The sequence below is a fragment of the Nymphaea colorata genome, chromosome 9, assembly GCF_008831285.2.
Source record: "Nymphaea colorata isolate Beijing-Zhang1983 chromosome 9, ASM883128v2, whole genome shotgun sequence".
NCBI classification, from domain to species: domain Eukaryota; kingdom Viridiplantae; phylum Streptophyta; class Magnoliopsida; order Nymphaeales; family Nymphaeaceae; genus Nymphaea; species Nymphaea colorata.
Genome location: NC_045146.1, coordinates 15,056,804 through 15,071,940, shown reverse-complemented (window position 1 = coordinate 15,071,940; position 15,137 = coordinate 15,056,804). Strand labels below are relative to the sequence as shown.

The window sequence follows — 15,137 nt, the reverse complement described above, 5'->3', positions numbered from 1 at the left end:
AGAATTTGGGAAGGAGGGCAAAATAGCCCATTTTGGTGCTACAATAGAGCCTAATGTAGTATATGTCGTGACAACAGATCCATAGTGGCTATAATTAGTATCTGCCATCTATATTGTACTGTGCTTATTATGTCTTTGATTTGCTTAGACAGAAGCATGACTTACGAAAATGATAGATCACACACGCGTTTGACGCTATATACTCGCCATTGTTTAATGGTACAGAAACCAAATTCATTAGAACCACATAAATTCTGTTCTGGCACTTGTTTTCGGCCAATATATTATATCAACTGTGCCAATAGTAGTCATTGATAACAAAATTACAAACAAAAGATGTCCACCCGGTCATTACTTTGTTAGCCACCACAAGCACTCAAGGAACTCAAATTTTTGTAGTCTCAACAAGAATAGCGTAGGCAGGCCAACGCACGTTGACGCGAGAAGATTTTCCTTCTTTCCAGTCGTCTTTTGGAGGGAAATGGACCTACATATGTTTCATTACAGCTTTAAAACAGCCGCTTTTTGAGGGGTTAGATTTAGTCCATCATTGTTGTTACCAACTTCATTATACCAGGACTGATTCCACATGCAGCCAGCTTATCTACACCCAATAACGTCATCACCACTGCCTCGTATTCCCAGAAACCAATATTCAGCAGCTTATCCAATAAGGTTCCACAGGTTCAGCAAGATCCTAGAGCCCGCTGCCTAAACAAGCAGTAGCAATGATTTAATGATTAAATTATAGGCAAATTGATAATGCTCTGAAACAATTATAGGCAAGTGCAGTTAGTGTTTAAAGTCGTCATCACATTATGACTGCCTGATATATAATTATATCGTCGAAGCATTATGACACTCTAGTTCCACGGCAGAATAAAAAAGCTGAAAGTACCTTCATAGCTACTCAGGAACTCATTAAATGCACGAAAGATAGGCCTGACCATGATAATGGTCTCGTACGACTAATAGAATCTGAAAATTAACACAAGAAACCCAGAAAAAAAAAAGGATAAAACATAATTCTACAAGGTTCTCCCACTAGAGGAGCTACAGCACAAAATTACAGATTAATTTCTTCATGGCCACGACGGGAATGATACAAAATTTAAAACAGAACTGTGCATCGTCAGTCTCATGAGAACTTTAAAATTTTGCAATCTCAAATTCCTAATCCTGCAGGATCTTACCTTTCCTTCAAAGAGTTGTTGTTGGACCTTCTCAATTCCCATGGTGGCAGGCTCCCACTGAAGGGTGAATTTAGGAATGGAGATGATGCAGACAAGTGCCTCTGTCTTATTGAAATTGATGACAAGCAGCTGAATGCAGTTCTTAGTCTCCTCTTCTCAACGTCGCAATTTTGATAATCAGGATCATGCCGTACAGCCGAAACCTTAAGACCCTCAGGCAACAGGAAGTTGCATAGCGACCCTATAATAAAGTATCAACCAACAACTATCCTCATGATAAAAGAAATTTAGGGTAACTTATAGACTGTAAGTAAATGATCATCCACTACATAGCACAAGGAAATATCATCATCCAAACTTGAATTGAGAGGACAACCTACTGCCCAGTCAAGCAAACAGCAACAAAGAAAAGGTCCAATACAGTGACTTGGAATTTATTTGTGGAATGATCAAGAAATAAAAATGTGACCATATTGTCTTGACACCCTGAGTTTTTAACATAACACAAAGCACGATATATTTCCTGCCAGAATGAACGAGAAGACAAGAAAGAAGGGAAGCAAGGTGAGATGACACCTGACATATCCTTTTTCTCCAAGCATATGCAACAAGATGTCAAAGGAGAAAGGGGTGATCAATTGCAGCCCCATAAGGATTGTTTGTCAAGACCATCACATAACAAAATAAAGCACATAAACAGTAAACCACCCAATGAGAACATAAGCAGAGAAGGCTTGCTGGCTGCTATTGATGACTTATAAACAACATAAAGAAAAATAAGAGTGCAAAGAACACACAAAATGTCCAGTACTTTATAGAGTTTAAACTCATTGTCAGAGGCTGAAATGAACGAAGTAATAATCCCGGTTTCTTATGTAAGTACTACACATACTCTTTACACAAGTCAGAAGGAAAATGTGATGTGCAAAGAGACATAAACTTTACTTCAATGAGGAAAGGAAAAAGAGAAGTAGATAGAGAATATACCTATTCTGGCCAGTCGATTCACCCATTTTGGAATCGATTTCCCAGTCAACCTATAGCAGACATCTTTGCAGAAGTGATTGCAGTTCTTGACAATTAAATGATATGTATCACCATGGTAATTTACAGAGTGACGCTCCATAAATTCTCGTACTTGAGCTGGATCCAAACATGTCGTGCCAACCAAAATGGATTTCCTAAACTTAAATCCTGGACATTGTCGAGGTTCGACTTCAAAAACCCCACTAGTTGGATAATCATGTGCCCCAAATGCATACTCCACTCCATGAACTGTTTTGAGATGAGGAAACAGTCAAAGAGGAAAAGAAACCAATTAGAGATTTGTGTATCATGCTGAATTCTTTTATTCACTCTGTAAAAGTTAGCTCACAAGGAAGGACTTCAAAATTATCTCAAGCTTCATAGTGCTTGCTCACTCGCAACCATGCCAAAAAAGACATACAGACTTAATCTTGTATGCTTGAAAACTTAACAGTGTCACTGTATCCAGTAGGTTTCTGCTACATTATATTTTGATGTAAAGAATGTCAGCCCTCCCCTTAGTATATCCAAAGGTATAAAATATAAATATGAAGCAACCAATTCTAGTAGCACTATATGTGATGCAAAACATTGTCACAAATATCATTCTCAGGTTTTTAATGGCGAGGCTTTCTTGGGTACTTTTCAGCAAAGTTGTTTTTCTCAGAAAAATTGCAGCAAAATTTAAAAAATGAAAAAAAAATCTAAACAATAGGTAAAAATAAAATAAATGAGAAACTAATAAGAAGACATAAATAAAACTAGATGAAAGTGATAAAAGAATGTTTTAATGACGATAAAAATAGTGAAAACTATTTCAATTTAAGTTTAAATTTGAGTCCTTGATGATATAATGTTTAAAAATATAAAAATGAAAAATTCTCGAAGAAAGTGCAAAAAAATTGCAAAAAAAATCGATAAATTTATTTTTCACATTTTTATCAAAATATCACAGTTTTTTCTCTTTTTTCGTTTTTCTCATTTGTTCCATTAATATCACCATATTTCGAAAATATCATATTTATGACACTGATGCACAATAGCCAGATGTTTGGTTCAAATGTCATCATAATTCGTGCATGATAACAGAGTAATAGATTTTGGTGAATTTGGACAAACAGTTATTGACCATAATTATAGGTCTTACGGGTCACAAATGTTACAAACAGCATTCAGGATATGAGAACTACAAGCTGTCAGTGCTTCATGTTCATGTCGCAAATCACTCTTCAAAGACTTGTGAATGTTTAGGAATCATAGGGCACAGCAAACATCCCAATTTCCAACAGTGTTTCTAGCTTTGAAGTCCATTAATGGGTTAGTAGGCATAAGTGGACTTCCATATCAATTGCCCAAAATAGGCACAGAGAAGCCACATGCATGCAGTGCCTACATGGATATACCATTTACCAGTTAGTGCTCAGGTAAGGTTTCTTAAAACATTATATCAGATCAAATTTTACCAAGTAGAAGCAAAGTGAAAAACTAGATAAAAATGAAGGTACTCAACAACTGAAAACTTCAGAAGAAGAGAAAATTCCATCCTGAAAGTCTGAGGATGCAATTCTGGGGAATGAGGGATGCTCGCCTATCTATATTTAAGAAACAAAAGCACTAAAAATAAATGAGATGCAAATTGATGAGTATGGTTCACCTTCCACTCCAGAATGAAAAATTCCAAGGCCTGCCCAGTATACATAGCCGTTCATGGGTGTCAAATCATACACGTTCAGATAAACCGGTGCATTTCCAGAGTCCACACTCGATGATTGTACTTTGGAGAACATGCAAAATCGAGCTGCCGACTTTCCTCTCAGCCGAAGAGGCAATATACCGTTTAGTCCCTTTTTCGATGTGAGCTTCATGATTGTACTAATTGAGTTATCTCCGACTGCAGAGGTAATCAACTGAAACAGGTGCTACATCCAGCCTGCTTGCACATTTCACCAAAAGGAATGAACAACAAACACCATCGAATCAGCCCAAATGAACGACTGTAGCAACTGGAGATGACTAGTATCATTTCAACGGTTATAACCTAAGAGTCTAAGACAAGTCAAAAAAGTGGGCTAGATAAATCACCAACCATCTCAACCAAGACAATTATGGGACAGGTAAACCATGTCTAGCTGACATTGGTCAATATGTACCAAAGGTGAGATGGTTTACCAAAAAGTATGGGATCGCTAGCACTTCTAAGCGAGTTCCGCCATGTACTTGGAGGAGATTTTTGGAGTTCCAAGAAATCATGACGAAATTTAGACTTACAAATAAAACGAAATCTACTCCCTAATCTCTCTAGTGACCCTGCAGTAGTTTTATCTAGTAAAAGACTAAGTCAAACTCATGCATGTAAAAATGCACCAGAACGCCTGTTGGAGCACAAATCTGAACAGTTGAAAGGAAAAGAGAAAAAGGACAAAGGAGCAGAAGTGAGGAAAATGCGAGCATCCTGAGTCAATGTTTGCGTCTATATGTCACAATATAGCTCATACCATTACCGAATTTTACGGAACAGATCGGGATTTCTTTTCCTTCCCAGCATTACAGAACCTCCAAACAAGAAACCGTCAGAGTCCACTCAAAACCGAGAGAATCTCTAACATATGACTCAAGAGAATAACAATGCCCTTCTGTCCTAATAGCCAAAATTCTATACCATTACGATAACTAGTAGATGGCGAAGCACTTTCACCAAAAATAGCTTAATTTCATCGTCAATAAGAAAACCCTAAAAGCAAGGACTTCCACTCCCAGGAATCCCAATTTTAAGAAGCAAGACGAATGGAAGACAAATAGCGGCTGCTCACAGCCAGACGCCCGCCATCTCACTAAATGATATAAGGAAAATAAAGCGGAAGAAGGAATGAGGAAAGGGAAACCAAGATATCTGTCAAGAACTTAGCTGCATTGCCGCGCGCGCGCACACACACACACACAGAGAGAGAGAGAGAGAGAGAGAGATCCACAGATAAGCCCAGATCTACGCAATTATAGGTCAACGGCTAAAGATTGGGGGCACTTTCGCAGTTCCAGATACGGAAAACGGCGACTGAAACGCCAGAAGCAAAATGTCCCTGCCATCCTATCCAGAATTCCTCCTGGATCCGGTTCTGCAGGCATACATTACTTGAACAACAAAGAGAAGTGCAGTAAAAGAACAAAACGAAGATCAAAACCCTAAACCATGAAACGATTAGGAAGAAGAAGAAGAAGAAGAAGTAGAACGGCGTTCTCAGAGAGAGAGAGCGTGTGTGTATGTGAGAGAGAGACAGAGACACACAGAGAGAGAGAGAGAGTGAGAGAGAGAGAGAGACCTGCTGGAAGGAGAAGACTAGCAGCAGCAGAGCCATGGAAGAAGAAACCCTCCATTGTCGAAGTCGAAAGCGACCAGAAGCAGGCGGCGGCTGTCGGACTCAGGATGGCAGCACCAGCATTGCCACCCTTTCCTAGCGGGAAGGGAGTAAAAGAAGGCGGAAAACCGGAAACCAGACAAAGCACCTCTCCCGAAGCGCTCTCTGTCTGTCACTCGCTCTTCCTCCCTCTCAAATCTCTTTCTCTCAGGCACAGGATTTGGAGGGAAATGAAGAGCAGACCGAACGTTTAACGGCGCCGATGGCGCTGGCGGAATCCGTCAATCCCACGCTAAATCCTCCGTCACCTCAACCCCCTGCCTCCCCACCCCCACCACTTCCCTTGCCCTCTCCGCCAGCTCCCTCCCTCCCTCCCTCCTTTACCTTCCTCTTTTCCTCTTCGACCCTAAATTTTATCAGAATTTGCTTACAGATAATTATCCAGCTTTCCTTTTGTTCGAACTGTGTTTGCAGTTCCGAAATTGGACCCCGCACGACACTTCTATCCCCGCCTGTCCCTTTCATTACCACAAATGACTAACCTGTCTCCTTCTTTTTTCCCTAAGCTGTGAGTGGCTCCAAGGTCTTCACCGGTTGATAAGTTGGCTCCGTCTTATATGCATTGAAAATCTTCAACCTGAACCGTTCATGGAAAATCTTGCCCAAAAGAAAATAATAATAATAATAATAATAAATGAAGGCACACTCATGTTGCATTAAATGAAACAAATTCAAAGTTAAGCTAGTTTTTGTTATACTATTAAAAGTTTGCCTTCTTCTTGTAAAACATACCTTTCTTGGCCTTTTGGCTAAGATCAAGTGTGTGACTTGTTCTTGTAGAACTCCCAACCCTCTCTAATTAAAAAGGCAAGCTTATCCAAGAACATCAACCGGTGAGTATCAGAACTCTCAACCTTCTCTAATTTAGAAGACTAGACTTAAAGTGATCCAAGTACACATGCTCTTGTTGGCTGTAGAGCAAGAAGTCAAGCAAGTGTGGGAAGTCACATCTAGGAGTAGAAAAGCAACATGGGATCTTGGTGCCAAGTGCTCGCTTAAAGAATGTATTGATGGACAATAAGAGCTTTAAAACCTTAATTTCTATCTCATACTTGCAAATCTAAATTATATGTTCTATCGGTTTATAGACATTGGCATGTGTCTATTTGTATTGGGCACTCATTAACTTAGGTGCTAGATCCAACAGGAATTTGTATTAGTCATCTAACATTCATTCATAATCTTTTTCTCATTTTCCTATCAACTATAAGCATTGCACCTCAGGATTTGGCACGTTACCCGTTTGTTCTAGTGAGTTGCATATGTTTCCGCTTTTATTGCTGTGATGTGGGATGCATATTGACTAAGACAGTGACAGTCCCGATACACACCTCAACAATGATTACATTGATCTAAAGTTCGAAGTTTAGTACTTGGCTTTCTCTCCCAATAAACAAGTAAGACTAGGGAAGATTCTTCCAACTTACCCACTGAACGAAAAAGAAACATTATGCATTGTTCTTCATGTTCCATGAAGCTGCTCTCAAGCATATTCATAAAATGCGGTATAAAATATATGTTTTGTGAATCTACTTCAATTTTTAAGGCAAATTCATGAAACATTAACGACCTATTCCCATTGTCAAATAGCCTCTGAGTATGCTACTACAGGCAAGGATTAGCTACTGCTAGCAATGGAAGACAGCAGGGAGTCTGAAGGACTGGGTGTCAAACTTGTTGCTTTACATTTTGAATCTTTTCATGGTATTGTACTCGCAGCACATGCTAATTAGGTTTAACTTTTAGGGAGCAGGCTCTCATAACAAAAACTTTGAAAAAAATAATAATAATTACTGTAAAGTGCTTAGGAGACATGAAGTAATAAATGATAGCATAAGCAAGAGCTAATAGCAAGAAAAGATTTGGTTTTTGCTTGGTGCAGTCTGCCTTTCTATGTTTCAAAATGTTAATCATATACGTAAGGATAGACTTCAAGATTTCAAGAACCTGCATGTGAAACAAAACTCGTTTATTTTTTTAAAGAAAATTCCACGAAAGTGGTTCACCATTCATCTACAGCTATGTCATTGTAGCATAACTAAAGAACATCATATCGATATATTATCAAGCTTAAGCTTTTCAATTGATGGAGGTCAAAAGTTCAAGTTGTATTTTTGGTAAGATCTGCCAACTAACTTTAACAAGTAAATTGAAAAAAAAAAAAAGGAAAATGAAAAAGCATGTGTTGATCCTTTTGGAATAAGCTTCTCAAGAAAATTTTTGAAAGCTTTTTTTATTCATTCATTGTTGTGCAACTCAATGAACAGACATGTATCTATACACACACATATATATATAATGGTGACTATAGTTTTTTATAGTCACCTAACTATCTAATTAATACCGTCTGATTCAAGAAAAACAAGGAGAAAAATGTGATAGACATTTTTGTCATTTAATATTAGTTTACACTTTTTTCTTCTTCTTTTTGCTTCAACTATCTATCTAGTTGACGAGTAAAATTGTTTTTGACACATAGATGGTTATGGAATACAGTTTTGGACGGTAAGCTCTGGAAGGACGGTGTGCCGGTACTCCGACCAGGTTGGTATGGGATACGACACCTTGACATACGTAACCTTTTCTTTTTAATTTTAGTATATTTTTTATATAGTATCTATATCTGGTTCGTATAAAGAATGAAATATGTGTTTTATTTGCTTAAGATCTTATGGTTAACCATATATGTGACACACGTACACAAACACGCATCTGTGCATCTAAATTAATTTTTTGAACATGCTTTCACACTGGTGTTTGCACCTGCACGTATATCCGTACCGATAGCCCACCCACATGACATAAATGTTAGGCACAGGGCCTTGATCCATAATAAATGACATCATGATCATACATATGATATGTTACATGATGTGGCTCAAGACGTGAACATTTTCAAGAAAGATAGATAGGGTGGTCGATTTAAAAATTAGTCGTGCTTGGTGGTCGGCATTCAAAATCTCTCAAATTCCGAAAAGTTGGAGGTAAAATATGGGTTTGTCAACTTGGCTTACTTTCTTGCTCCATTCTCTTTCTCTTTGATCGACTTGTTAGGATCTTCTTTACAATTCAACATCAGAACGTCAGTAATTCGCCATCGAAATATAGCAACCAATGAAGGCAGGGATTTTAGATGACGATTTTTCCATTCATCATTTTTTATGATACTAGAAGTCTAAAACTGTGCCAAAAACCTGCTTTTTGTATCAAAACTAGTTTTGCACATGATGGCCAGTAGCTACGCTTCTTTTTATCTTCTATATATGCTCCTCGCTAATAAGATCTTAGGCTCAAGTGTTTCTGTCGCATTTGAAAAGGAAATTGCAAATTGGTAGTCATCTAGCAGACTGATTTTCCTTGTAACAATAATGTGTTTGGTAAATAACTTTGTTTTGAAATTATATATGGTTGCATGTCATGAAATATAAACCCACATAAAACATCTTAACCCAAGTTTCAATTTTATGAGAAGGAAGGATTAACTCGAGTTTGTAGATCAGCTGTGCACAGTTGGCTGCAGATCAAAAACCAGGTTGACGCGGAGACAAAGGGGACTGAAGGTGTCAGCTAATAGCCAGTAACTTGTGACCTACAAGCCAGAGTGGCGGTTTCTCTTCCTCAATTTAAAATTTGAAAAATAAAAATAACTAAAAATGAAAAGGTATTGTCATGAATTGACCAGGACCAAGGCTTGCCCAAAGCAAGTTGAGCAACAAGTGGGGGACTGAATAGCCAAGCCCAACCTTAGAATATGATATATATATATATATATATACTTGGGTTCTAGTAGAAGAAAGCTCTTAAAAAATATATATCCATCTGCCCTTTTATTCTTTACTTTTTTTCTTTCAACTTTTGACTAATTTTAACTTTGTAGATGTCCTTTTATTTAATGATAAAGATGTACCCAATCTAAACAAGTTTGAAACATGGCTCAGGGTCTTCTTCAACTACTGACGCATTTCACATTCTCTTCTTACAACTCGCTCATGCATAAACTATTTAAATAAGATAAGCACACTTTGGAGGCGTTGAAATATGACATGACACCAAATTTTATAAGTATAAGCTCCCCCAAAACCAATCGTATGAACGTATAAAACTTTAACTATTCACTGCAAAAATAAAAAATAAAAGAAAAGAATCGAAAGATCCATACAGTCTGGCGGAAATCACAAGTTGAATCTAAATCTAGAGAAACATTTCCAGATATTGATGCTGCTGCCACTAGATCCAAGTAAATCTTGAAATTCAAGATTTCTGGTCTTCTAGAACTGGAGATTCCGTCCAGACCAGATACAATAATGATGCGATGCACAAGTTCGTGACTTGGGGTTGCGTGCCAAGTGTGTGGTGCGTGTCTTTATGGCTTTATTAAAGACGGGGAGTTGGGCCTCGGTTGTCGAGCATCGCCCTCATTTCTCCTGCCTCACAATGTACGCCAACCCTCGTCGTTTCTTCTTCCATAAACAGCTCCACCTTTGGCATTTACCTCCTCCACGACAAAAAAAAAAAAAAAAAGTTAATTAATTGCAAAACAAGGTAGTCGTATACTTGAACAAACATGAATTCGGTGCATCGACTCCTCCCTTTTTATATCGAAAATCTCTCCATTCAATACGCCCTTCCTTTTCTTTTCCAGCACGCCAACTATCCCATTTCAGTTTACTACGGGAGCAGAACTTACGAGATTTGAAATTATATATATATATATATATATACTTAATTGGGTTATGCTTTTCTCATATTCCAATCGAACATAGCAAGTCAGAACTCAGTTAATAATTAGATAGGATTTCTTGAGCAGATGTCATGTAGGTAAGCGAATTTGAAAAGAATAAATAATCGGGCATGACGTATGATCTATCTATGTAACCAGTACTAACATAAATGGAGTTGATAGCAAAGCGCAGCTGTAATCGTGATCATGCACGGTGCCCTCTTTTGATAAAGACAATATTATTATTCAGCTTTTTGTTTATCTCTTTTCAATTCATTAATACGGCGACTGTCAAATAAAAACCTAAGATATATATAAAGCCGACATATTAAATCATACGAAATATTTTATTTTTTATGTTGTCATTTCAAAATGACAAGGGCTTTTTTGCTCATATTAAAAATAATATATTTCCATCAGTTCCTTCAGTTTCCACTGTTTTATCTGAAGTCCACAGCTTAATTTAGGCTTACATAAATTAAAAAACCTTAAAAATACAATAAAGGCTGCCAAAACTCAGTTCCTCCTTTTCCAATGATAAAAAAGAGAAGCCACCCATTTGAGCAAGAGTTGAACAGCTGCGTCAATGTGAGGCCCTCCAAGCTTTTAAAGTCCATTAAAGTTGTAAAATAAATGCGAATAGTTTACAAAAACATGGATTCGACCGTGATATTTTTCTGAAAATCCTCGGGGATTGTGATTCTTTTTCATGCACATGAAATGTGCCCGAGCAAGTTGCATCGAATTCCAAACACAAGTGGCCTTCTTTCCGCTTGGCTCTTTACTGAGAGCCCTAGTGACTTGGACATCAATCAAGATTGTCACAGATCTAGAGGCGCCAGATATGAATCTACCAGAATACCTAAAAGTGAATTAAATCGAAAAAAAAATGTAAAGTGTGTCAAGTTGTATACATTAGGTCAAGTTTCAACTTTGTCATTTATCAAAACCAACTTTTTGGCTAATAAATTTTTGTGCTTGGAGCTGTCTAGAAAATGGCAAAATCAAGGGAACCTCTAAATGGAGCTATCATATGTCTGTAGTATGAAATGAGTATTTCATCATACCCCGACCGACAGGTAGTTTAAGCATGGTGTAAAAAATATATGCAACTAGTGGAAAGATGAAACAATAGGACGATGCATTCAATTAATTGAGCTGTTCATTCTACTCATATGCGAAGGTGTAATCAGTAGTCACAGCTAAAATGTGTTAGGAACAACACAAACTCTTTTCTTGCACTTTCAAGAAGGGGTTAGAATTAACAAGGAAGAAGACAAATATTTACGTGGTTCAGAGTAATAATCTACTACATTCACGATCGCACAGATCTTTTACTATTCACTCACAAATGAACACAGACACTCTCAGAAAAGAAGACCTGCATTTGTACAAAATAACATAAATGCCTTTACAGAAGAAAAAATCTATCGAGGGCTAATACCCCCAACCTTACGGAATGCCAAGCACCAATCTGAAACAATTGTGAGGATTTATGTGTCTCATGGCACCAGACTTTAGATTATTAATGGTTGGGTTCTTATTATTCTAAAATCGTTTGAAGTAAGTACAATTTCGAAGCGTGTAGCATTTTTCTTTAAAAGTTAAACCGGTTTATTAAAACCTTTTTAAGTTTTGTGTTCCTTGATCATCTTCGGAGCCTCGGTTGCAATCTCTCGATCTCCATTTCCTGCATAATAAATAGAGTTGCAAATGGGTCAGATCTGGAGCGAGCAACTAAAATTTATTAGGCGTCAGGCTGGAATCAGGTAATGGTAATAGAAAAATGATAAATACTTCGTACCAGATCCGATCTATATTGGAAACGCTAAGTTGTAATGTCCAGCTTTTGTGACCATTTGCATTTAATATCTTTTAGCGGTGAGCCTGTGACGAAAAAAAAAATTAAGGTAATCAAATTTCTCAATCTCATGAAAGTATAATCGTAGGTACTATAGGGATGATTTTTTATTTCTTATATCTGCCCATCAGCTACATGTACCAACTAAACTTAATGCATGCAAAAGCATACTAAGTAGAACTAAAAAAATGAATATGAAAAAACGACACGGAAAGCAGAAGTGGGAAAATGAGCCTAAAAAATGTTATGAAGCGGAAAGTGAGATGTGTCACTGTACATGAAAAATAAAAATAGTGCCATTAAAAATTCAAACAAATGAACACATGCAAATGTATAAATGGTTAAAACGAAGGTTCATAACAGACTAAGTCTGTTGTAATGTTTCATAAGAAATTCATTCTGTATTTTTAATAACAGAACATAATAGACTGTAGCATTAAAAACCATATTATTCATTTCATGCAAAAGTAAAGACCAAACAACGAAAAAGAAACAAATAAAAAAATGCTAGAAAGCACGTTAATATTTCAAAAAAGTTCTCCATTTTAAAGAAATTGAACTTCCGACAAATAAAAGACTAGTTTCATCTTGTTTCCTGAACTCAGCATGTCCATATACTAGATCTGGCCTCATTTGCATCCCATCAACTATTATATATATATATATATATATATATATATATATGACAGGCTTTTTTTCCTGTGGATTGTTTTCAAAGTTAATTAATTTGGTCCCATTCAATGCTGCTAGCTGGACAAGAACCCGCAAAGAATTGGCCCGCTACTTTATTATATAAGATCATTATGGATCGGACTTCGAGATCCCTTTCCACATAATTGTTTTTTCTTTTTGGCAAAAAAGAGTTCAATTTCGTTTTCCTATAAGCAGGACTTTGCATGGGCAATTTGACCTCTCCCTCAAGTTTCTGGTTCCGGCCAGTGCAGTGGACGGAAAAAAAAAGGTAGAGAAAGCAGTACACCAGAAACAGTTGAGTTGGAGATAATATGGATTAATGATAGATCTGAAGAGAAGAGCAGGCCCTGTCCCTTGAAGAGCTAGCTAGCCAATTGCCAATCATCCACAACTCTACTGCGTTTCGAAGTTGGATACAAACTCTCTCAGGCAGAAGAAACATCCAAAGAAAAAATAATTAGCAAATGACATCCACTGAATGCCACAGGTATTAACCGAGAAACGTCCAGCAAAAACAATTTAACTCAGAGTTCATTTTCTGCAACTCCAACCACGCTTGAGGCAAACTGAACGCGCATGCAACGTAGCCATTAATTCATCTCTGATTCTTAGACCATGACGCGCTTTCTTACTCTGTGTTCTTCTCGTTTCCTAACTCCACTTCCACACCATTCCCCAACTTGTCTTTCGTCTTATAGAAATCCTTCGCTTTCTGAGCGAGAGACCACATCCTGGCACTACTGCATCTTTACGAAGCATAATGGATACATGTGGTCCTTACATGAATCTTTTATACATCAAAACATATAAATATATCACCTGTTGAGATGGGGCCGAAAGAGAAGAAGATCAGCACAAGCATTGTTGATACAAGAAGTCAACCACGGATTTATGAGGCACTGCCATGTGACCCTGCATGCGCATAAGCTTTCTTTAATTAATAAAATTATAGCATATCAATTTAAAAGAAATAAGGAGTGATGGTGACGAGTCATGTTTTAGAATTCATTGATTCACACTGGATTTGTCTATTATTGCCTCGTTATTAAGAGGATTAGATCTGCAATTCTGGCTGGGTTTGCTTAACTATTATTTCTGAAAGAATAATCATATAAAATTTGTCATTAGAATAAAAAAATTGAAATTTAAGCTAGATTTACAATCAAATTTGAAAGCTTAGCTAAGAATTTAAAGCTCAGGCTCTTTAAAATTTAAACTTAAACTAGAAGGTGAGATTCACAAAAATGTACATGAATACGAATTTGTGAGAACTCAAATTTTAAGGAAGAAAAGACAAAATTTAAAAAAAAAAAAGTTTGGAATTTTTACTAGAACAGAACATACGAAACAAAAAATGATGCTACAGTGAAGGATCAAAATTTCATTTATAAATAGCAAACTTTAATTAAGTCTGAATTGACGTGCAGACCTTAAAATTGAAATTTTAATATAGAACTTTAAAATAAAACAAATGAAATATGAAAACATTAAATTTAAAGAGGTCATATTTCTATAAAAATGTTACAACTGTGGTCTAGAAATAGGAAGCATGAAGTGGTAAAACTCAGTACAGAATTCAAACATTAAAATGTTAAAATAATAAATGAACTCAAATATTCAAAATGTGTATTGAATATTCAAACACAAATTTAAAATCAAATTTGGAAAAATGGCAAAGCGTTAATTCAAATTTTTTGAAACCTATACACAAACTAAAATTTGAAATTCATTCAGCGTAGTCTTTCAACCAAAAGCACAAAAATGTTAAGTGAGAAAACCAAAACTAAAAAATTCATAGAAGAGTTCAATCAACATAGATTTTAACCACAAACATGAAAATTTTAGGTGAGAAAGTCAACATTTAAAAATTGAATATAAAAACGAATACAAAAATTGAAATTTTAGTGAATGAAACATATGAGGTAAAAAAGTTAATAATTGTATCATTTCAGTTACAAAAATCTTGAAATTTGGACCTTAATTAAAAACTCAAATTTAAAAAAGTTATTCAAAGTGAATCTTCCATTAAAAATGCAAATTTCAGAAAGACGAAGATAGAAAAGAATATTAAACAGTTAAAGACAAAAAAACTGAAGGTAAAATAGAAAATTAAACAACTAAAGTTCAGAAGAAAAAATGAATAACTAAAACTGAAAATTAAATTGTAAATTGAGTTTCAAAGAGGTCATATTTCTACAAAAAATGTGCAACTGTAACATAGAAATAGGAAG

At 36.3% G+C, this 15,137-nt stretch overlaps 1 protein-coding gene and 1 long non-coding RNA gene across 3 annotated transcripts; both read right to left on the bottom strand.

The window, feature by feature from the left end:
• Window positions 1-209: 209 nt before the first annotated feature.
• On the bottom strand, window positions 210-5,911 carry LOC116260482 (deSI-like protein At4g17486). Of its 2 annotated transcripts, XM_031638862.2 has the most exons (5): window positions 5,537-5,911; window positions 3,874-4,149; window positions 2,181-2,468; window positions 1,194-1,434; window positions 210-711 (listed from the first exon to the last, which is right to left on the bottom strand). In XM_031638862.2, exons 2-5 carry the CDS (start codon window positions 4,082-4,084, stop codon window positions 687-689), a joined length of 765 nt encoding a protein of 254 aa, XP_031494722.1. In that variant the 5' UTR covers window positions 4,085-4,149; window positions 5,537-5,911; the 3' UTR covers window positions 210-686. The 2 variants fall into 2 exon arrangements, with proteins under 2 accessions (XP_031494722.1, XP_031494723.1); XM_031638863.2 differs by lacking the exon at window positions 210-711 and having other exon boundaries at window positions 922-1,434.
• Window positions 5,912-11,846: 5,935 nt separating this feature from the next.
• On the bottom strand, window positions 11,847-13,987 carry LOC116261357 (uncharacterized). The gene is made up of 3 exons (XR_004174279.2): window positions 13,726-13,987; window positions 12,157-12,239; window positions 11,847-12,042 (listed from the first exon to the last, which is right to left on the bottom strand). It is a non-coding gene; the product is annotated as an uncharacterized LOC116261357 (long non-coding RNA).
• Between the last annotated feature and the right edge of the window lie 1,150 nt (window positions 13,988-15,137).